This window comes from Fukomys damarensis, unplaced genomic scaffold, assembly GCF_012274545.1.
Source record: "Fukomys damarensis isolate Sample0158 unplaced genomic scaffold, DMR_v1.0_HiC HiC_scaffold_34, whole genome shotgun sequence".
NCBI classification, from domain to species: Eukaryota; Metazoa; Chordata; class Mammalia; order Rodentia; family Bathyergidae; genus Fukomys; species Fukomys damarensis.
In genome coordinates this window covers 10,754,479-10,778,809 of record NW_022900946.1, presented here as the reverse complement: position 1 = coordinate 10,778,809, position 24,331 = coordinate 10,754,479, and the positions used below count along the sequence as shown (strand labels likewise).

Sequence of the window (24,331 nt, the reverse complement as noted above, 5' to 3'; positions counted from 1 at the left end):
ACATCTTTACTGTCAGTGGGAGGTAAAACAAACAAACCTACTTTATTACAGTATTATAAATTCAAACCCTAAATAACTTAAAGAAAGCTTTCACTTAAAATGAAGAAAAGGGTAAGAAACGGATCTATTAATGCAGTCTATTATTAGGTATTTTAATTTCAATATTTTAAAGATTACAGTGACACAGGAGGAGGAAAACCGAAAAGCCTGTCTCTGAGAAGAGATAAACTGAGCAATATGAGGGAGACTGAGGGGCCAGGGGTGCAGCTCAAGGGAGAGAGCTCCCGAGTTCCAGCCCCAGCCCTGCAAAGAGGCGACAGGGAGCAAGGACTGGGAGACGACAGGGACCCAGGACCGGGAGACGACAGGGACCCACGCTCAGCATGATCTCCAACAGGCGCTCGCATTTCACATCTGACACTTTTCCGGGGGTGTGCAGCGTGACGCTGGTACCAGTGCACCCAGTTGAAAGTTATGGAGGCTACAGATCAAAACTCCCAATTTTAATTTAGGAGAAGGAAGGGAGGCAAGTAAAGGGAGATGCCCAGACTCAGGGGGAACGGCCAAAATAAACCATCAAGGCTTCAAACAAGAGTTTAGATTTTCTGTTCAATTTAAGCACCAGCATGATATATACAAAGCATATGTAACTTTTTGGCTGCTTCTGTGAGTTCATTAATATCAGCGAGATTCAGAAACTCCCTGCAGTCAGGTCAGGCCACATGCAAAAGAGGAATTTATGAAAACAAAGGGACTTCTTCGTTGGGATATGAGTCAAGACCCACTGCCTGACTACTGGCATCCTTTGATGCGACTGCTAGCTCTGCTAACTGGGGTAACTGTCACCATGTGAGACAAAGGACAATGCTAACTGCTTCCAGGCCGGTATCCCTCTCATCCTGAGCACACAGCACGTAAGCCTATGTGAAGTCACTGGCTTCCTTGAAGGACACACTTAGTGGCTCTGCGACTTGGCTAAGTCACACAACCCTTTGGGCCTCCATGTTGTTTCAGTTGTAAAATGAAAATGATGAAGTGCTTCACAGATTTACATTAAAATCTCTGTCAAGCCTTCAGGGTTGTCCTGGACTCCTAACAAGCCCCCAGTGATCAGTGGCAACAGATACCATCACTGCGGCCGCTGCCTGTCCACGCTCAGAGCAGGGGGTGATGGCCTTTTAGACCCCGACGAACAAGAAGTGGCTTGGGCGGGGCAGGACCTTCCCCTTCTCCCTCGGCTCTGCCTCCAGCTGCACAGACCGCACACCTTCCTAACCCCTCTGAGCCAGGCACCAGCCTCACGAAAGCAGGTATGATGACTCCTCACTTCAGCGCTGTTGTGAAAAACAAGTGAAACAAGGAGAGAAAAGGCTCCAGTGTCTGGCATGCAGTAGGTTTGCAACATGTGCTAATTTCCTGTTTCCTTGGCTTCTTATATAATTCTGCTTATGAGAGAAATCCAGGTTGCCCGAGGTGTTGCTGGGAACAGTGTAAACTCTGCTACTGAAAATAACGTGTAGGAGTAAGGCTTCTGTGCAGACGTACATGCACATTTAAAAATTCAGAGGCTACTTCAACACATCATCAAACTATCTAAACCGTGGAGGACAGAGATCACCAGCAAGGCTAGCCATCTTTAACGATGCGATCCCACCAGGCCTTTGCTGCCAGAGCCTGGGTTTTTAGGGCTCCTCAAATGAAAGCACAGCATTCCTTAAAATATCTGACCAGGTGGAAGACAACAGGGGCTTTGCCGTCAGGTAAAGCGCTGCTATTCTTTCTCTCCCCAATTAAGTTTCTAGAGCATTTAGGGAGGGCACAACCCCAGAATTTTAGCAAGATCCAATACAAACCTGTTGGAGTAAGCTCTTTCTTCATTCTTTTTAATTTCTTGGTCTTTTTCCTTCCCTCTGAGAAGGATTCTGCACAGGAATCCATCTGCTCAAGCTCAGAGTCAGAAATCTTCCCTGATACTCTGTCTTCTGGGCCAGCTTTTGGACTGGGGCTCAAATTTCTCTTTCTGATTGTGCTGGTGGCTGTAAAGCTGAAATGCAAAATGTGGAACAAGATGGAAGGTGTTAAGAGGAGCAGTAAGACCAGACTGTAAAAACATTTTAATACTCTTAATTCGATTAACATTTCGCCGCCAATCCACAGAGACAGCTGCTGCCTTAGAGAAAAATGACAGACCTACTCAGGAACTGAGGTCTAAAAGTTCACTCATGACAAATGCGTTCAGAAGCAAGTTCTACATTAGGCCTGTGTAGAGACATGCAAAAATCTGAGTTGTTCTTTGTGATAAAAAACAAAATTTTATAGAAAATTCCAGGTCTCTACTTTGAGAAAGCTGATGTAATAGAACAAAGTAATAGTTTGATTACATGAAATCAGAATGTAGCATTATTACTTTTGGATCTATATACGGCAGAACTGTATATCACACTGTTTAAAACTTGAACGGTTACACTGGCTGGGCCTGGTGGTGCATGCTGGTCATCCCAGCACTTGTGAGAATGAGGCAGGAGGATCACTGTAAATTTAAGGCCACCTTGGTTACAGATCAAGACTAACTTGAACTATACAGTGAGATCCTGTCTCAAAAAGCCAAAAGCCAAAGCCAAAAGCCAAAACCCAAAACCTTAAACAGTTATAGAATATACCTGGCCTTTGTGCAATTCTTTTCCAAAAACGTGACATTAAATTTATAATTAAATGGCTTAATTTTTTAAAGCTTTACAGGATTTGACATGTCGTCATATTGTGTGTCCTGATTTTTTCCTTAAGAAAGTATATTCCCTGAAATACAATTTGTTAAAAAAAAAAAAAAACATGGCCAGTGAGTCCTCTCTCCTATAAATGGGTCTTATAAATAAATTTTTTATTATGAGAAGCATAGAAAAAAATCAAGGCATTTCATTTAAAGGAGACCATTCAAAGCAAAGACGAAGGTGCAGGGTACGTGACAATCATGCCTGATAGTTCACTGTATGAAGGAGAATGAACTGCTTCCCAGGCTGTTCCTGTGGGTCACAGGAAGCAGAAGAGACCCAAGCACTTGGCTTGTTCAGTGTCACATCTCTTACCAGAGCTTCTGCAAACACCCACTGCATCGAGGGGCGATGAAGGAAGGAGGGGCTATCTATGGCAACATGCGGGGAGGGGGATCGTTAAAATTTTGTGCTTAAATTTACTGCTTACAAACTGACTCAAAAATTTTTTAAAGATTAAACAAAGTTTGGGTGATTTTAGAAAATTCTGAAAGTATAAGAAATAGTAAGGAACCATTATTCCACTGCAAAAGAAGAGGCCTTAAAAACTCCTTTGGACTGTCAATTTTGGAGCACAGTAGCCTCTGGGACAAAAATGTTTACTGAAAACTCAGAGCCCAGTGAATGTAATCATTATGCACTGTAAACATGTCCTAATAAAAATGTTTAAAAAAAACTCAGAAGAGGGCCTGGGATTTAGCTCAGTGGTGCTGCCACCTGCCTTGCAAGTACAAGGGCCTGAGTTCAATCCCCAGTACCAAAAAACAAAATGAAACTCAGAAGCATTAGCATTAAAAATACTTCATGTAATACAAGTCTAGAAATACCTCCAAGTACATAGAGAAATACAGTGCATGAATAAGGTGGTATCTTAAGTTACTGGGGGGGCAAAGATGGACTTTTAAAAAAATGCTATTAGACCTATTCCTCACAGAAGAATCATTGCCTAATGGATCTCATATCTAAATATGAAAAATGAAATTGTGCAAGTGTTAGGAGGAAATTTGGATGAATTTTTCCAACCTAGGTGCATAAAAGGTTTTTTTTTTTACTATGAGTCACAACCTAGAGACAATAAAAGACTTATAAATACAAAATTCTTTTGCATGGCAGTAAAAAGAACAAAGTCAAAAAGAATGACAAACCAGGAGAAAATAGTGGCAGCCTGTGTCACAGATAAAGGTTTGATGCATCCATGTAAATAACTCAAAACTAAAGATACTAAAAAACCCTAAGAAAAATGAGACAGTTATAAAGAACTCACCACACACATATATGCACACACATTCTTTAAAATGTGAAAAGATGTTCAACTTCACTCATAATGCAAAATAAAGTGACACTGAAATATGGTTTTCTCACCTATGAGATTAGCAAAAATATCTAAGACCTTGCTAACACTCTGTTGGTAAGCCCAGGAAATGGGTGCTTTCACACACTGCTGCTGATGGGCAGTTTGCTCTTACAGAAGGGGATGACACCTACCAGAGAAGCACCTGCACAAATCACACACAATTCTATTTCTAGGAATTTCAAAGATACACCTCTTACACTGCAAAAATGCAAATGCGTGAGTTATTTGTTCCAGCATAATTTGTAAATTGCAAAATATCACAGTGTCTAAGCTAAATGTTGAAGCACAGGAAATTGGGTGGGTACACCATAGCGTACATATTCATATAATCAATGAAGCAGATATAAAAAAAGAATGAAAAACTCAAACTGAGAATGAGTAACGGACCGATTTCCAATAAAAACGATGCCAAAGACAGTATAAAAGGGCAATTTGTAAATCTTGTATTTCCAGTCTTGAGGGAGCAGCATCAGAGAACTGAATTAAAAAAAAAAAGTTCTAAATGCTCAGATTTGCTTCTGTAGGAAAATGAGTGAAGCAATTATGAAAAGATGCACTAGGCCCCCAAGTAAACCAGTAAGTGTGCTGACATACAGGCTATGGCATGAGGGAGGGGAAGGAGAAACTTGATGACTAGAACTGGAGGTGTGGGTTGTGACTGCTGTGTGTTCACGCTGACACGTACACATGTACCTGCGTACACACGTACGTATGGGTATATATCTGCACACCTATCTCCCAGCTTGTCCGCTGAAAGGACCTAGAAGTGAAAACTCCCCAACAGCAATGGGTACATCCAGTGCTCGGATCTTAGTATCTACCATCATTCCTCGTAAGGAGCCCGGGCTCCTGGAGAAACTGGACTCAGGTACAGGAGTCATGAAATGAACCTGAAATACAATACTAGAAGAAAATTGCTCAACAAATGACTGGGAACATGATGGGGACAAAGGACCTAGCTTGAAAGGGCTCCCACTGGTCAAATCTCAGACAAGTTTGAACATCAAATAATTAAAGGGCAGTGAAAGCACTGCAAAAAAAAGAAAGAGAAATACATGCAAGGGAGGCACAGAAAGAGAAGAGAGAGAGCACACCGATGGATGTGTGACTTCCACATGATTAATAAATACACTGTGTGTCTATTAAAACAAAGCAGAAGCTGTCTTGAGGGCTCATTTGATAAATGCCTCATTTAATAAAACATCTTTCTTCAGTCGCTCAGGCTCACAGCCTTGGAGGCAGAGTGGGCTTTCTTCACCCTTCAGAGGAGCCTTTGCTCCTCCAGTGGCTTGATCCTGCATTTCACCAGTACTTCACCAGCACAATGCGCAGCCCCTAGGGGCCATCTCAAAGTACCGGCAGTCCTATCTCACTCTCACCGGCTACCTCTCGCCCTACTCACCTGTGGCCACTGTGGGTCCTGCTATCTCGCTCTTGGATTTTTACGACAGGGCTCCAATTGGCTCCCTCTTCCCTCCTCTCTCCAGTCTTCTTTCCCCTTCAATTCACTCCTTCCAACACTGCTCAGGTTCTTCTAAAGCAGAGATTTGATCAAGACATTCCTAGTTCAAAAGCGTCTATGGCTCTCCATTACACACCTAAATTTAAACTGACTGGCACAGGTTCCAAGACACTCAGCTCAGCTGGAATCTGCACCCTACTACATGCTCTCCCACACGTCCACAGTCCTATCAGGGCTCATCAGCCAAACGCATCTTCAGCTTCCTGTGTCAATGGCACCGTTCACGTGAAGCCCTATTACTTTACTCCTCCTGCTCAAACACATCTTCCAAGAACATTCCCCAATCACTGTTTAATGTTCCTTCCTTTCTGTGCTTGTCTGTTTCAGGGAAACTTCAAGTTATTCATCCTGTTTATTTGTAACAGACAGAAACCGGGAACCGTGCAGCTGTGCATCAACAGTAGAATGGATAAACAGTGCAGGGTATATTCACACAGTGAAATACAGCAAGGAAAGTCCAGCAATGGAAAAATAAGAAACTAGGGACAAGTTTGATACATCCGCTAACACAGATAAACTGCAAAATCATTTTGCTAAGTCAGTGAAGCCTTCAGAGAAAATAGTGGGTATTTTGTAATTCCATTTTTATGAAATTCCAGAAATAGCCAAACTAATCTACGGGGAAAAATTTTTCAGAAGAATGATGGGGGTGGAAGGGTAGGTAGGTCTGAGGGAACTTTCTGGCATAACATTTATACTGTGCATTTTTACAAGACTCTGCTTTTTTTTTTTTTTGTACTGGGGTTTGAACTCAGGCCACGGATTGAACTGAGCCACCGAACTGAATCCCTGGTCCAGAGTCTGCTTTTGACAAACTCACATCACAACAATAGGCGGAAGGCCGGGGATGTGGCTGAGAATGTGTACCTAGCATGTGCCCCACATGTACCACCAGGTCCTGAGTTCGATCCCAGCACCACTACCAAAAAAGGGGTAGCTGAGGATTTAGCTCAGTGGTTCTGGTGCTTGCCTTGCAATCACAAGGACCCAAGTTCAATCCCCAGTACTTAAAAAAAAAAAACCAAAAAAGGGGTAACTGGTTGTTTTGGTCTGAGCATTAACTGCAAATGCCAATTCCGTAGGCACTTTCTAGAGCACACAGTTTTCATCCTAGAAAAAGGGGTATGGTTGTTTGGGTCTGAGCATTAACTGCAAATGCCAATTCCGTAGGCACTTTCTAGAGCACACAGTTTTCATCCTAGCCACAGATTTTTGTGGTGTTTTGGCTAGTAAGGCCCATGCCTCTGCAGTGTTCCTCTGCACAAACATCTGCGTGTTTCCTATTGCAGCAGGGACTGTACTAGATGTGCCTCTAGGCGGGTCTTATTTTTATATAACTTTTAAGTTTACAAAGCATTTATATAAACATTTTTTCAATTACTTCTTTCAATTAATTATTCTTTAGGCACTAATCTTTCTACTCTCAAGAAAGGGTCCTTTGCTTCTTAGAAAGATTACTGGTTACTCTGCAACCTGCCTGAGAAAGCCACCAGATATATGTGCACCGGTACATTTTGTATGTTTGTATATGCATATAATAGTCATACAAACAAAATTTGCTCAACTATCATCGTCTAACAGAAATAACGCTGTTGCTTTAAAATGTAAGCAGATTTAGAACAGTTTTATTCTTCATTGACCATCAGGTATATAAGTAATAATGACTTTGCAGATTGATTCCTCACACATTCTGAACATACCATTGTGTGTGTGTGTGTGTGTGTGTGTGTACAGATGCTCTTAAAACATGCATGTTGATAAGGTATTCTTTTACAGACTGATTTTACATGCCAAGTTAAGATGAGTCAGGAAAAACAACCTTCCATTAGTATGAGTTCATTTTGCATGCAGAATTCTAATGCAAGAAATGAGCTAGTTTATAATGAATATGAAGTATATATTTAAATCCACTGTAAGAAGTTGTGAATTATAAAATAAAATGTTACAGATACAACTTGGTATATCAAAACTAAATATTAAAAATTTTGACTTGTATTTGTGCTAAAAGTTAAATTGCTGTCAACTACAAATCAAATTTTGCAAGGGTGGTAATTTCCACTAATTCTTTTAATAGGAAAAAAAGTGAGTATAGACAGGTCTTATTTACAGCTGCTATGAGACCTGCTAGCTTTAAAACAACAAAGGTATCGCTGGCAAATGAAATTATGGTATTGTTTACAGGCACTGAAATTCACTAACTATGCAGTTTGGTTAACTTCAGGAATTGTATATAACCAAGTAACCACTACAACAATCAAGATTTCTCAGCCAGGTATGGTGGCACACACCTGTAACCCCTAGCACTAGGAAGGTTGAGGCAAGAGGATTTCGCTGTGAGTTCAAGACCAGCCTGGTGAGTTCCAGGTCAGTCTCAACTACGTGGTGAGACCCTGTCTCAAAAAAACAACAAAAAAAGATTTCTCTACAAAGATTCACGGAGCTGCTCAACACATCCCAACAACCACTAACTTACTTGCTGTCCAGATAATTCTGTTCTCATACAAGTTCACGTGTGTGGAATTATATGACACATGGACTTTTGTATTTAACTCTGAAGCGTCATACTTTGAAAGTTAGTCACATTGCTGGAAGTATTGGTATTTCATCTCTTTTATTGCTGAGTGATACTAATTCATAACATCGTTATATCACAGCTTGTTTATTCATTTACCCAGCTGATGGACATTTGGGTTTTCCCCAGTTCTTCATTATAAATAATTTTGCAATGAATATTTGTATAAAAGCATTTTTGTGATTGTTGGCTTTTATCTTTCTCCTAATCCCCCCACCCTTTAAAAACTGGTTGTAAGCCAGGCATACTGGCACATGCCTGTAATCCCAGCACTTGGGAGGCTTAGGCAGGGGGACTGCCACGAGTTTGAGGTCAGCCTGGACTACACAGTGAGTTCAATACCAGCCTGAACTACATCACCAGCCCATCTCAAAAAAGGGGGGGGGTTGTTTTCTTATTATTGAGGTGTGAGATTTACATTTTTAGGGATATACCTACATTATTGGATATGCATTTTGCCCATACTTTCCCTTAGACCAGTGATGGCAAACCTTTAAGAGACTGAATGGCCAAACTGGAACCCAAAACCCATTTATTTCAAAGCTACCAACAGTGCAATTAAACTTTCAAGTATTCACACTGAGGTTTTTGTTTAGAAAAAACAACATGGGGACTTGGCTTGCATGCTGACAACAGAGGGCTCTGCATGGCCCACCGTGGGACGCAAGCCATAGGCTTAACATCATGGCCTTGGACTGTGGCTTCTGTTTATACCCTTATATCCTCACTGTCCACTGGGGATGGGAACCAGGACCCCAGAGGGTGCAAAATCCCTGATTGCTCAAGTTCCTTATAAAATGACAAGAGTATTTGCACATATCTTAGCACATCCTCCAGTTTTAAAAAAATCATTTTTAGATACAGTATAAATGCTACACAAATAGCTGTTATATTCTACTGTTTAGAGGAAAATGAGAAGAGTCTGTACATGTTTAGTACAGACACAGTTTTTAAAAAAATACTTTTGAGGCCAGGGACTGACTTCAGTGGTTCTGCTGCCTGCCTCGTAAGCACACGGTCCACAGTTCGATCCCCAGTATATAAAAAAAAAAAAGCCATAAAAATACTTTTGATTGGAGGTTGGTTGACCCCACAGATATGGAAACCACTGATAAGGATGGCCAGCCACAGCTATCTACTGAAGAAAAGAATATCTGATTGTGATTAAGTCCAATTTTTTGATACTTTTCTTTTATGACTCATATTTTTGTTCTTATACCTAAGAAATTTTTGCTTACTCTAAGACACTAAGATTTTCTTTTATCATTTCTCCTAGAAATGTTTTAATTTTAATTCTTACACTGAGGTCTACAAGTCATTTTAAGATCTTCTTTGTACACAGTATAATATAGAAATAGAATTTTTTTTTGCATAGAATTATGCAGTTGTTTCAATACTATCTGTTGACAAAAGTATCCTTTGGCTTCTGAATTATCAGTACCTTTGTCAGGAATTTTTAGTTTTTTGCAAATTTTTGACAGTAATTAACTTCAAGACTCAAGAAAGGGAAACTGGAATTCCCAAATCATAAATTACTTTATATATTTTCACAGCAACATCGTTACATATTTTTTAATAAGTGTTACCATAATTAACTTTTAGTCATTTTTCTACGATAGGGTTATATTAAAAGTTTCAGGAGTCCTTTAAAGAAAGATATAATAAATGCATGGGTTATTATTATGAACCAACATACTGTTACAAAATTATGTATTAGAGCTGGGGATTTAGCTCAGTGGTGCTGCCACCTGCCTCCAAAGCACAAGGTTCTGAGGTTCCATCTCCAGTACCAAAAAAAAAAAAAAAAAGTACAATAATATGTAAAAATAACCCCTACCTGGTAAAGACATTTGGTAACATAAAACATTAAAAGAAAAAAAAATACTAGTACTGAACAGATGCCAAATAAATAAAAACAGAAAGATGCCATAAAAACTACAGATGATACATTATTCATAAATGGTATCTTAAAACACAGGACTAATTGTTAAAATTTGCTTTGTGACAAATATTCTAAGAGTTTTTTCATGTTAAGTTGACACTGGTTAAATTGTTCAGTGTGTCCAAAGCAAACTGAAGTTTGGTGTTAGACTACACATTGCTTCATATAAGCTTGCTTTCTTTTTCATGACGAAAATCTTCTCTCTGCTTGCCTCAATATTGATTTTACCATCAAACTTGATATGACTGTTCCTAATTCAGATTTTACACCAGCTTATTTCATGGCAGAGTATTCCTCAACGATGTTCACACATCTCTTTGCATTTCTTCTGTAAAACTATTTATGTACAAAGAACTGTAGCCTATATCAAATATTCAAAGGATAGAAAAACAGTGAACACTGGATTCTACACGACATTTGGATTTACTAGCAAGGTTAAGAGCACTACACAGAACATGATTCAAAACTGCCAATCGAAGGACTGCTTCCAAAATTTATTGCATCTTGAAACAAGATTCCCAGGATTTGTATAAATTGTTGCTCTATGTATAAGCTTACATATTTGCACTGATAGGAGTGACTCAGTGTTTGGAGCAGACGGGGCAATGTACACACATGCCCTTAACACCACAGTGACAGTGATAAGCTGGGCCAGCTGCTGTGTCCGTGACCCCTTCCCTTCTACATGTTCTTGTCCCAGTTCTGGAAAAGTCTATCTGACTCATGTGCCATGACTGTGCTCCTGCTCTTGACATGCTGCCAGTGAATTCCTTTGAGCTAGCAGTGCCTATGCCAACTGTTACAGCTTTAATTCTTGGAGACTCTTTCCTTTTCCTGATTTCTTCACTGATTTATTGCATGATTTGGAATAACACAGAAATGTCCCTAGAAATTCAAGGAAGGAATTCGTGCGTGGAAACACTACTGGAAATCAGCAGATCACAAATGTGTGGCTGTACGTCTGGACCTTCTGTTCACTTTCACTGGCAATTTGTCTTTCCTCAGGCCAGGACTACACTGTCTACTACTGTAGCTTTACGGTGAGTCCTAAAAACAGGCAGAGGGAGCCTACCAGTTGGCTGGGAAGGACACGCTGCTAGATTAAATAAGTCACTTTTCATTTTAAAGGGCTGCTCAGTCTACAAAATTCTCTCATTTTAAACCTGTATGGGGCTGGGGATTTAGCTCAGCGGTTCTGCCATCTGCCTCGCAAGCGCCAAGGTTCCGAGTTTGATCCTGGTACCAAACAAACAAAACAAAACAAAAAAACCCACAAAACTGTATGTAGTAATTCTAAGCTGAACAAGTATTTACACTGTCTTTGCAGCAAAGAAACCTCACTCGGAGTAAGTGATATCTCCCAGCTGATGAAGCTGGATGGACGGATGTGAGGATGTCTAACCCACTTAGGATTTTTATTTTTGGTACTGGGGACTGAACTCGGGTCCTTGTGCTTGTGAGGCAGGCGGTGCAACTGAGCTAAATCCCCGGCCCTCTTTTAGGATTCTTTTTAAACTTACAACATAATAGACTGATATGTAATCTAATACTATACTTCTCAGTGAATATTGATTCCACTCAATATTAAAGGGGTTTTTAAATTACAGTAAATTATTTTTCTACTTTATTTTCAGTATAAAGGGTTTTATAAAAAAATTAAATCTTTTCTTCATTCCAATATTAGATACACCAAATATATTTTTTTTCCTAAACTTTTTCCCCCAGAGATAAAAATTTCAATTTTTGGCTATTTGATATCTAAGTACAATATTCACTTGCAAAATAGAATAAAAATCTGAAAACATGAAGAAAAAGACTCAACATTTCAGGAGGCAGTGACTGGAACTAAACACTGTCTGGGAGATTCTGGGCAAGAGCTTCCTTAGTCCTTTTTCATGTGCCCTGGTAATTCTGAAACTATGAATATTACTTATCCATTTTAAAGCCATGTTACATCTTTGACTGCTTTCTAAGTAACAAACGGTTGGCTGCATTTTTTGATGCACTGTTATAAAGAAAACATTTTTCCCACTTAACAAATACTGATTTGTTCTCTCCTTCTATGGGAAACAAGTAAGAATGTGAAAAACCCTATTTACTGTTTGTTGGTAACTTCAGAGACCACAGCTCAGGCCGGGTCTCAGTAGCACTAAGGTTTTCAGTGTGAAGTCTGACTGCGCAGGCCTTTATGAGTCACATTTGTCCATTGCTCTTCCATGCCCACGCCCACCCTAAGCGAGCACAGACTCCCGAAATGCTGAGAACCACACCTACAGGAGAACGACTGCATCTCCAGCATCTACTGCTTCAACAACAGGCAGAACCAGAAGCAGTGAAATGGCCACTAAGTACAACTGTGTTGAGACCAAGGTCATGATGCAGAAAGCAATGGTTCCAAAGAAATGATACATGTCAAATCCTATCTGACTTGAAGTTCTCCCTGTCTGGATCTCTGGACACTGAGGCTAAGAGCTTACACGTGACACTGCTTTTCCGGAAGCAGCCATTCCAGGAAGCACCCATTCCAGGAATCTGGGATTGTTTTATAACCTCCCCACTTCCCATCTTCCCAAGGTTGCAGAGGTCTCCACCACAACCTGCAGCAGTTAGCTTTTCTCCTACTCATCTGGGTGTGCTGTTTTTCCATTTTTTTACTCATTACTCACGCTCTCAGAATGCAAGTTCCACAAGAGCAGGATCCTACACTCCTTGCTCTCAGCACCCGGCACAGGGCCTGGAAGAGGCAGGCAGTCCTATTCCATTATAAGGGCAATGCAGTTCCCAGCCAGGCTGGATAAAAATGTATTCGCTACTAGATATAGTTAAGGGAACGAAGGAATTCATTGTGTAAAACCACCTCACACAGCAACAGGAACTGGAACAATGTGGGTAAGTGGGAGCCAGAATATGCCTTTTACTGTATCCACAACTTCTCATTCAGAATTCAGATCCCATGAGCATGACTGTTTCTGTGTTTGGACATGAAGGGGGGGGCATATTGGACAGTCCATGCTCCATTTAGAAGCCACTCCCTCAGAGACTGCCGAAAAGCACAATTCTTATTTCTAACAGAGAATTTGAGTTTGAAAAACAAAATTAATGTAAGTTGCATGACAGCCACACAGTAATAATGTACATCTCTGTGGACCAGGGGAATACATGTATGTACGTATATAGGTTATATGTAAATAGGAGAAGACAGAGAGGAAGCACATGGGTGTGTTAGTGAGTGTGTGCTCAGTCCTGGGCATGTCGCATATGTGTGACTAAGAAATTGGCTGAATTCCTTCAGGATTATAAAGAGTCAGTGGAATCCAATTCGAAATACTTTTTCCAAGAAGCTGGTTTGAATATTTAAACAATTCCCTGCTCTTAATTCATTTTAATAAAATATAGAAAAGATTGGTGACAAACATGCAAGATACTACTTTAATACTAATTCCTAAATTAAGAACACAAACTCAACATATAATGAGTTGAAGCTAGATTCAGAACATCTGAAATTTTTGGAGGTGTGGATGAAATTTACTTTGGCATTAAAATTTACCTTTGACTCTGGTGAAGGGACTCACTAATCAAACCAGTAATGTAACTGAAGGTACAAGAGGAAACACAAAACAACATACCCGCCTCATACCAAAAGTCAGATATTTCAGAAAATAAACACATCCAGGATTTGTGTGTGTAAGTATGTGTGATACTGGGGACTGAGCCTAGGGGTGTTCTACCACTGAGCTATATCCTCAGACCTTTTACTTTATTTATGCATTTGTATGCTCATTTATTTATTTAATTTTTGCAGTACTGGGGATTGAACCCAGGACCTATTTATTTATTTTTGCAGTACCAGGGATTGAAACCAGGACGTTCGCACTAAGTGAATCCCTAGTCCTTTCTAATTTTGAGATAGGGTTTCACTAAGTTGTCCAAGCTGTGCCCAAACTTTTCATCTTTCTGCCTTAGCCTCTAGAGTAACTGGGATTCAAGTTATCATCTATGTCCAGCATTTTCAACACAACCAACTGAATACACTCTTATCTGTGGAGAGAGAATCACGCTGGCCAAGGCAAATAAACAGGAGATGTACTGCTGGAGGAATGGTGCCACCTTGCTCTGCAGGTGCTCTTTGGAAAGGAAAAGTAGAGAAAGAAGCATTCTAAGAACTGCATGGAGGAGAAAGCAGAAATCTAAGTGTGCTATGAGAGCTGATTCACCTGAAGAGCCCTGCAAAGTCTTTGCAAATAACAGGTCCCAGATTCCTGAAAGGAGCAAGTGATAAGGGCTGGGCTATGTCCACTTGGAGAGGCTGTATCAGGGTCCCCACCCCAGCTCTGGGGAGCATCAAGCCCAGGCCAGCAGGAGCAGGACAGGAGAAACCTCTGGAGACAGTGAATCTCTCACAGAGGCCACAGACTCGGAGGGGCCAGGCAGAGTGGTGGGCGTGGAGTGAGCAGTGCGACCTGACCAAGGGAGGCACGCAGCCCTGAGAAGTGAGGCCTTCCCCAGCCTGTGCCCACAGCATGACCAGCTAGCTTAGGTCCCCAAGCAGCAAATCAGAAAACCAGCCTCTAAAACCTCAAGTCCTTACAGCTGATACCAAGCTTAATGTTGTACTAAAGTAAGAGAAGGACATCAGCCCTCACTATTTCCACTCAACACTGTAAAGAGAGAAGCAAGAGAAAGAAACACAAATGCCTTTATTTATAGGTATAATTGTCTAAACAAAAAATACCAGTCTACAAAAAGTTATACAAGGATACATGGTCAAATACAAAAGTCAACTGTATTTTTTTAATGTCAGCAACGAGCGGCTGAAAAGGGAGCTTTACAAAAATTTAAATAACATCAAACTTGCAAAATACTATGGACAAATAAAGCACGTGCAAAACTTGTATGCTGAAAACTATAATACAGTAATGAGAGAAATCAAAGAAAGCCTAAATATATTAAAAGACCTACTATGTTCAAGGACTGGAACTCAGAATATTTACAATACTAATATTAGTTACCAAAAACAATCTAAATCAGAGAGCTAGCAGGCCTTTTGTAGAGAATGACAAAATGACTCAGTTTATTTTTTTTTTAAATGAAGGACTTAGACTAAACTATTTTTAAATATGAGAATAAAGTTGAAGGATACAATATGTGATTTCAAGATTCACCCTAAAGCTACAGTAAGTTAAACAGAATGGCACTGGTGAAAGGCCAGACAGATCACTGATGTGTGTGTGTTCCAAATGAGTCTTTTGAGAAGTAAAGGAAATTCAATAGAGAAAGTACAGTCTTCTTTTTTTTTAAGTGGTGCTAGCATAATTAGAGGTCTATATACAAAGAACTTGTACCCTTTCCTCACACCACATGTAAAAACTAACTTCAAATAGATCACATACCTAAGCATAAAACTGAAAACTATGAAACTGCTTGAAAAAAAATGAGAAAAATGTGACTAAAGCTTAGGCAAAGATTCTTATACAGACACAAAAAGCACAGCCATAAATAAACTGAAAAGTTATCACAGGAAAAAAATGTTATTTCAAAGCCAGCTGCTTACCTCCTCACTGTGCACAGAGGACCATGGGTAGGTTCTGCCTCTACACCCACAGCTTCTTGGCCATTTTTAGTTCATTCATTCCTAACACTGAATGGCTAAGAGGAGCCCATTATTTGAAGGAAGCCTCCACTAGGAGGGTCAACAACCCAAAAGACTAAAACTCAAGACAGCACGAAGAATCTCCCAGAAATAAGACACAAAGCAGGAAGAGTAGAAAAACTTGAAAAACTCCAGCCAGTCCTTGCTTTGCACAAGACCACAGAAATGTCTAGACGAGCTCAAATGGTGCAAAGTCATGTTAACAATCAATAGGAAAAATGGATTTTTCTGTGACCTTTACACATTTTTATCAAAACATTACAAGGTCTCTGATCATAGGTTAAATACAGACATGCCAAAACAGGAAAAGCGTGACTCAGTATACTCTCATTTAAAAACATTAAAAACTACTGAGAATTAGTGTTTTCTTTGTAAAAACTTATGTCCATAAAATGATACGATGAATGACTGAATATATAAGTAAGACAGAAGAGCCAAATGTTGCATTCAAAAGGAATAGTTTATGGAGATACTCATCGAAGAAGCAGAACATAAAAAATCATCCCTTGGTATCCATGAAAGACTCGTTCTAGGACCCCAAAGGATACCAAAATCTGAAGATGTCTGAGTTACTTGTATAAAATGCTACAGCACATGCACAGAACTGACACATCCTCTGTATACTACGAATCATCTCTAGATTACTTAGAAGACCTAATACAATGTAAATGCTAGGTGCGGCTGTGTTGTACTGTTTAGGGAATAAGGACATAAAAAAGCCTATTCGTGTTCAGTACAGACTCAATTTCCCCCCAACATTTTGATCTGAAGTTGGTTTATCTGCAGACAAGAAGTTCCACTGTACAGACCTCCTTTTAGAAGAGTACAGTTGGAAAGAGAGAACATAGTAACTTTAACTCTGACAGTCCCTCACCCAGGTGATGACACTTAGCAACAACAGCAAAAGTCACGTCGCCAGCCTGTGCTATGGATATGCAGTGATGAGAACAGCACCTTAGCTCTGTGGTCTTCCATCCCAAACCCAAACCCTGGCCTGACCACTGGAAAAGCGTCAGACTAATTCAAATGGAAGAAATCCTATGGAATTGCTGACCTATACTCAAAATTGTGTTGCCAGGGATGTAGCTCAGTGACATATGCCTTCCTTACAAGGGCAAGGTCCTGAGTTCGAATCCCCAATACCAGGAAAATAAAATTGTGAAGTCATCAAAAACGAGGAAAATCTGAGAAACCGTCATAGCCAAGAGGATCCTGAGGATGTACGATGAATAATCATAATGTGGTGTCTTAGATATAATCTTGAACTGAGACAGAAAAGGGACATTAGGTTAAATATTAGGGAAAAAGGAATAATATATAAGCTTTCGTTACAACCAAACTTTACACAGAATAGTCTAAACTGTGCTTGCCTTCTTCTTGTCCTATTAATTTGGAGTAAGAAACTTCCTATATTTTGGTACAAACTTCACAATCAGGTCTGCAGTCCACACACTACTATGTCAAAAACAGATGTACAACATGACTGGTGACCAACCGTGGCACTGCCTGTGAATGATCACACACACTGTTAGGTCATGCACAGGAAGCAAAGCACACAGGTGCTGTTGTCTCATTGTCCAGTGAAAAATCCGTGAAATAAAAAATGGGTGGGATGCAACACGGTGGTACAGATTCCTTGGGTCTGATCCCCAGTACCACAAAAAAGAAAAGAAAAGAAAGAAATTCAAAGAGAGAACTGTTCAACAAAGATAAATGCACAGCAAAGAACTAACAAGTAAGGATGCTGGAAATGAAATTCAAATTATAAAAAGCAGAATTAAAAAACAGTAACTACCCACAGGTACATCCACACTGCTAGGTTTAAGTTACTGTAACTATGCAGACAGAGAACCTTACTGAAGGCAACTTAGCATAATTGAAGAAAGTGGCTGTGGCAAAAAAGATGAAGATGTCCCAGAGGAAATAACACCAAGAAAACACTTCCCATTAAAGAAACCCTCAGAGATACTTCGTGGCAATGAAAGTGCAAAGGATAACACATTACAAGGTGATCCAAACTCAGAAAGGAGTAAGATAATTCACCCAGGCTTATTCCATGTTGTAAGTTACTTGAAGAAAGTGAGCATCAAAATGTAACATTTCACATTACTCAATGCTTTTAAGAAGAACGCTAAGAAATATAGCAATGTTCTAAGTGGAGAGCATAAAGGTTGAGAAGGGAGAAATGCAAGTATATTATTATAAAGTTCTTACACTATCTATGGGATGGTCTAGACTAGAAGAGGCAAAGGTGCGTAGTATTTGTGCTAAATCAATCCCACAGTCTACTCGGCACTTCTGTATAAACTGGCAAGCTGCTTCTAGAATTTATAGGGAAATGCAAAGGATCTAGGACAGCTAAAACAGTTCTAACAGAAAAAACAGAACAAAACAACAGAACAAAGAAGGCAGAAGGTGAGGGGTAGAAGCCAAGCTGAGTGGCCAGGTGCAGAGCTTGCCTGCCATCTTCACGAGTCAAATCAAGAAGGAACAGTAGGTACATTATTTGGAAAAAACAAAGTAGGTATCAAAAAGAAAGGGCTGGAAGTGGTTGTCTCTGTGAGACAAGACAGGAACAGCAAGAGATTGTTACTTTTATTAGAAATTTAAAAAATATTTGGCTTTTAAAAAATGTTCATGTAGTTTACTGAAAATATTTAGAAGAAAAAAATGTCAAGGACTTTGTAAATTCTCTTAATAACGTGAAAAACTTCCCCACCAACAGGAAATCAGTACTTCTCTTTAAGTCTATTACAAATTGGCTTTGTGACCCTGAATAAGGCACTGCTTTCAATTCTCCTTTGTGATGTGGCAGGAGACGGGAAAGGTTTCCTCCACAGTCCCTCGGCTCCCCCAGGACATGGCTTTCTCAGGTTACACTCTGGCTCACACAATTATAGACATTAGCCATTCCTGAAAAGAATATCCCCACTTCTTCCACAATGTCCTACCATCTACTCCTCAGGCTACTTCCATTCATTTTAATTATGGGGGTATTAATGTATCCCACAATTATTAACACTTACAAACAGCAATGATACAGAAAAAACTCAAAGCCAGTTCCCTGAAGGACAGCAAAATTTACAGGATTGGTGTCTTCATCCTGTGTGTTTTTAAGACAGTCCCTCTTTGGATATTGTCATTTTTGGTTCCTTCTGTTTTTCTTATAAACCCAGTAACTCCAATTTAAGAAGGAAATAAAACCATGTACGGACCGGGCAGGGTCAAATGTAGATGTAAACTACTGCTTTACAAATGACGACAAAGGAAGGAGTAGGTGCATGGAAGGATCCTACCATCCCTCTCTCTCTGCATGTGTATTCACTCTTATCTGGTGTCTTTCTCACCATATGCTAATGGTGAGAGCTAACAGAGAGAAACCAGGGATGAAAGAAAAGTATAAAAGGAAGGCTAGCAACCATGCAGAGAACTCTACTCTAAATTCTAATGGTTTCATTAAACATCGTTACTCAGTCATTCCAAATGGACACGCCTGTTTGGAATTTTAGGCAAATTCCAAATGAGATGGCGTTGTTAGCACTATTGATCCGAAGAATCAACATGGTATGATAATGGCTTTATCAGCAGACCAAGAGAGGGCTGCGGATTTAGCACAGTGGCACTGTGCCTGCCTTGCAAGCACAAGGTCCTGAGTTCGATCCCCGGTACAGAGTGGGGGCAAGAGAACAAGAAGTCATCTGTCATTTCATTTCCTTCAAAACAGAGAACCACCCACCAAAAGATATGTCATCAAGAGACTACATGCTTTTTGCATCTTGGGTTTATAGGTGAAGACTTTTGTGGGTTGAAATTCATTAACTATGGCAAACTAGAAACCAATCCTTTCTAACAATTTAAAAACGCTAATTTCAGACTAACACACCTCATGGTCATTCACAAGAATTCCCCAAATCCCTATATCAACTAGATGACATTTGAGAGTAAAACTAACACAAGCTGGTCTGAGTACTGATTTCTGCAATGTCACATGGGACTGACTTCCTTTTAAATTATTTTCCCTTAACAAAATGTGACCAGGTGCACATGAATGGTCCTCAGACCTGAGATGTCCCAAGGTATCCAGAAGACATCTACTTCCACCTTCAGGTAACTCAGTCTAAGCAACAAATAAGGCAATAAGGTCAGTGTTGGTAATAATTACTAAAGGAAGGTCATTCCTCTGTCTCATCTTTAGATAAGCATTCCTCACATGACTGCAGTGTTAAAAAGAAAAGGCAGTGTGCAAGGTATTCAATAAGAAAGCCTGAAAAGATGGGTTCCCAGTGTTACAGGTCCTTAGGTTCATTAATCATTTTCCCGAGTGACCTTATGTATCATGTGTCAGGTGGTAGAATGCCAATTATGAATAAGTAATAATCCCCACCTTTCTCTCTTTATTTCCTATATGAGTCCCAAGGCCAAGAATTCGCAAAGTCTCCAGGTGGCACAGAAAGCATTGCAGAAGGCATTTGTAGTGGCCAGGAAGGATAAGTCAGTCGAGAAGGGAGCAACATTTGGGATAGTGCATAAATGGATTTGGGAGGCGAGTAATGAGGATTTAAATATCAGTTTTGCCTATCACTGGTTGTGTAACTCTAGCAAGTTTCTCAACTAGAAAAAAGATGATTCTCAGGATTAAATAGGAACAAAACCAAACCAAAGAGCACATGCTGTGGTGCCCAGCACACGGCAGTCTTAATGTCAGTGCCTTCTCTGTTCCCTCCCTGTTCCACGGTGAGAAGGTGGCTGGGCCATGTTTTTAGAAATGATGTTGATCTGAGACTTCACGACAGTGGTCAAAATCTTTGAAAAGCAACAGGAAAGGAAGAGGAGCTGAGAAGGAAGACAGGCAGGCAGACCCAGGCAGCAAGAGTAGCTTGCGCTGGATGGTGGTGAGGGCTGGGCAGTGAGGAGGAAGCACTCCCATGGGCTCGGTGGGCAGTGATCGAGTCATGGCTGGACGGCGATGTGTGCACTCAGGGGTGCCCTGAACCCACCATCACCAAGAGCCACCCAAATGGGCCTACACTGCCAGAAAGGTGCGTGAGATTGCTGGAACCATGATGCCACTCTCCTCAACATTTTATTTGGGAACTTCAAGTATATAGAAAAGTTTAAAGAAGTATAGAACAAATATCCGTTTACTGATTACTATCTCAGTCCTTTTGCATTTGGGAACACAAGTGCACAAGGAAACACAAAAGGGAGGATCTAGAATATTCCCATCTGGCAAGCATTTGTCTCCTGCACTAGCAGCAACACAGCTGAAGGAAATGAAAACTGCTTCAGGGATTCTTGGATGGACAAAAGGAGGTGCCTCAAAAAGGCAGACGACATCTGCCACTCTCAGGACAATGCAAGTGTGGTGCTGGGCCACAGTAGTCACTGGGCCACCCCCAAGCGAACACACACATTCTGCAGTTCCTGCTGGCTAGAGATGTGCTAGCAGAATTTCAGTAAACATAAGTGTCAAAAAAGAACTGCCAGAAAAATGGGAAAGATTTCTTTATCTGGCAATTAAAATACAGGATTAACACATTTCACACTTTACGTACATTAACACTATTACATATAATACAGAAATAAGCCTCAATGCACATAATATGGGCAACTCAAAGCAGAAATTTATTTTGCAATTTGTTGCCAGCACTTCGCTACCCTATCACCTAGATGTGCAGGGGGCACTCTGTGTCCATTGCTAGCACCATCACACTAGTACAAAAACGCTGCATGATTCCATAATTACCACTGCTAGAAACTCAGGTGACAGGACTTTTAATTCAGGTTAATCAAATAAATAACATAAATATAGGGAAAGAAAACATTAATTTTCAAATATTAAAGCTATTACAAAACACGAAAGCAATTAAACACATCAAAAGTCATGTGTAAGAAGTTAAATTTAGCTTCATGCTATTTAAAACACAATCCTGAGATGACACACTGCTTTAAAGTGTGGGGTGAGAGCAAGGTTTCAGTGCCTATTTCCAAATTTCTGCATACAGGAGCTTTTAAGTAAAGAAGCTGACTTGTATTGAACATAGTGAAATGCCTGTGTTTTCAAATTTAAAGATAGGTAAGTCATTGCTAAAATCTTCTATGTTTTAATAAAATAACTACAAACATTTAAAGAATCAGCTAAAGAAATCTTGAGATTTAAGTCTAAAAACATACAAGGCTGGTACGTAACTCAGCAGAAGAGCACTTCCCAAGCACGTGCCAGGAGATGGATGTGATTCCCAGCACCGTAAAATAAATAAACCCTAATTTTAATAAATACAATTGCTACGATTGCACAGCTGTGCCTTGTCAACACCTGTAGCGCTGACGCTTTATCACCTAGCTGGGTTCAAGCAGATCTGCACCTACACATCACCCCACCAGGTGCAAGTGTGCCACAGCCCATACCTCAGGTGAGCAGAGAAGGGCTAGAATCTGACAGAAAAGCACTGTAAGGGCTGCAGATGCAGTCAGGGGTGGGGAGTTTTCCTAGCATGCACCAGGCCCTGGCTTCCACCCCCAGCACTGGGGGTAGGGGAGGAGGTGAACAGATGAGGCATAAAATAGACAAGCAGTAAGTGAATAGTGAATTTCACCACTCTTCTAGATACTGACTTTCTTGTTTATATCCTTACTGTAGGTCTCTTTAACATCTTTCCATTTCTAACCATTATGAGAAAAGCTTCAAATCAAATTTACTCTAAACAATGTATTAGAAGTTGCCTGAATTTCTTCGTTAAAATGCTTAACTGTGGTTAAGCACACATAACAAAACGTAATCACCTTCACTGTGTGTGTGTGTTGCTGGGATCAACAGGGCCTTGCCTAGGCTAGGTAAGTGCTTTACCACTGAGCTACAACCCCAGCCCTTCACCATTTCTAAGCATACGTTCAACATTGTGAAGTACATTCACATTACTGTGTGACCAGTCTCAAAAATTTCATTTCGCAAAACTACAGCACATCAGGCAACAGCTCCCCATTCTCTCCTCTCCCCAGCCTACGGCTACCACTGCTCCACTTTCCTTCTCTATGAATCTGACTAATTTTAGGTACGTTGTATAAGTGGAATCATACAGTATCTGTCTTTTTGTGACTGGCTTATTTCACTTGGCATAATGCCTTCGAGGTATAGCCATGTTATAGCGTGTGCCAGAATTACCTTCCTTCTGGGCTACCCAATGTTCCACTATGTATATTTTGTTTACCCAAGTTGTGTGCAGCTCTTCTGTGTTGTTATTCTCAGGAACCCTGTTCAAATATAACCCCTGTGAAAGGAAGCAATAGTGTCTCGATCTACTGATCGAAGAGAAGTCAAAGGGAGAGCCGATAAGCTTTGCCAGTCCAGTCTGTCTTTGACACCTGGCCAGGCAGAAGGGGCCGACTACTTGTTAGAGTTGTGCTATATCGTGATTAATAATCAGGTTTTGTTTTAGGAACATTTCATGATAAAAATCAATTTTCCTGGTTAATCTTTTGATTTTACAAGTAACTGTACAGTTTGAAATTCTGTACATAACACTCACTAGCCTCTAGTTTTATGCAGAATATTTACATTAATTTCTTAAAATACCTATTTCAGAGCAGCCCAGTGGTCCTTTCAACTATTCAGCTGGTAAAGGTGAAAGCAGCTGAGTAAGAGGGAAGATGGGCACGGGGGGGGGGCTCTTCCTTACTAAAAACAAAACAGAACAGATGTCTCCACCATTCCTGTGGTTTGAAATCAGCACAGCCCTTTAAAAGATCTTTAGATGCAGCCAAAGTGAAGGGAGTGGTGGGGAAGGTGGCCGAATGCTCTGTCCAGTGGCATCTGTTCCATGGCCTGGAGTAAGTCCTCCTCTCCTAACCCTCAGGTATCCTCATCCTTGGACAGGGTTGAGGATGCTGCTGCCAAACACCCTCAGGCTTCTCTGCCATCCACTGCTCTTCTCACAGCACTTTCATAATCCTGATGGTGGTTACTACACTTTCCCTCCTGCCCTCTGCTGCCTCTGTTTCATGCTGAACAGACTCAAAATTCCGCCTTCCTGTGACCACCACACTACTTGTCCTGGTTCCTCTACTTAAAACCATTCAGCCCACCCGGCAAAGACCAAGACTGGGTTCCACGAGGTGCAAGACCAGGGCTGAGCAAACCAGGAGGAGGACACTGCAGTACTTCTCATGCCGGCTTGTGACTCATCCCAGGATTCCTTCTGTCTCTTTTTAAGTTTTTTTTTTTTTAATTGAGTTTATTGGTACATTTTAGGGATGCAGTACAGTTACATTCATTGTCGGGATCTTGTACCTCTACATGACAGGTCTTGGTTCTCACTTTTTCCCCTTGTCCCTGGTGACCCGTGACGCTGGCCATCTAAATCCTCCCACAAAAGAAGTGGGGTTGAAATAGGGAGATTTTCTTAGGGTTTCTTTACCATATATATACATTTTTGGTTTTATATAAGGGAACATAATTTATTAAAATGAGATGTCTCTCTGCAGCCTGCAGTCAAGTGTAAGTATAAACACACCACAATCCTAAAA

At 40.5% G+C, this 24,331-nt stretch overlaps 1 protein-coding gene and 1 pseudogene across 2 annotated transcripts in view; both read right to left on the bottom strand.

Annotated features, from left to right (window-relative positions):
• Positions 1-24,331, bottom strand: part of Parn (poly(A)-specific ribonuclease) — a 153,888-nt gene that overhangs the window by 6,888 nt on the left and 122,669 nt on the right. For both annotated transcript variants that reach the window (XM_010610023.3, XM_010610022.3), the window contains one exon: positions 1,854-2,044. In XM_010610023.3, the coding sequence (XP_010608325.1) occupies positions 1,854-2,044 (191 nt within the window). The remainder of the gene's footprint in view (positions 1-1,853; positions 2,045-24,331) is intronic.
• Positions 12,352-12,533, bottom strand: LOC117284126 (annotated as a pseudogene).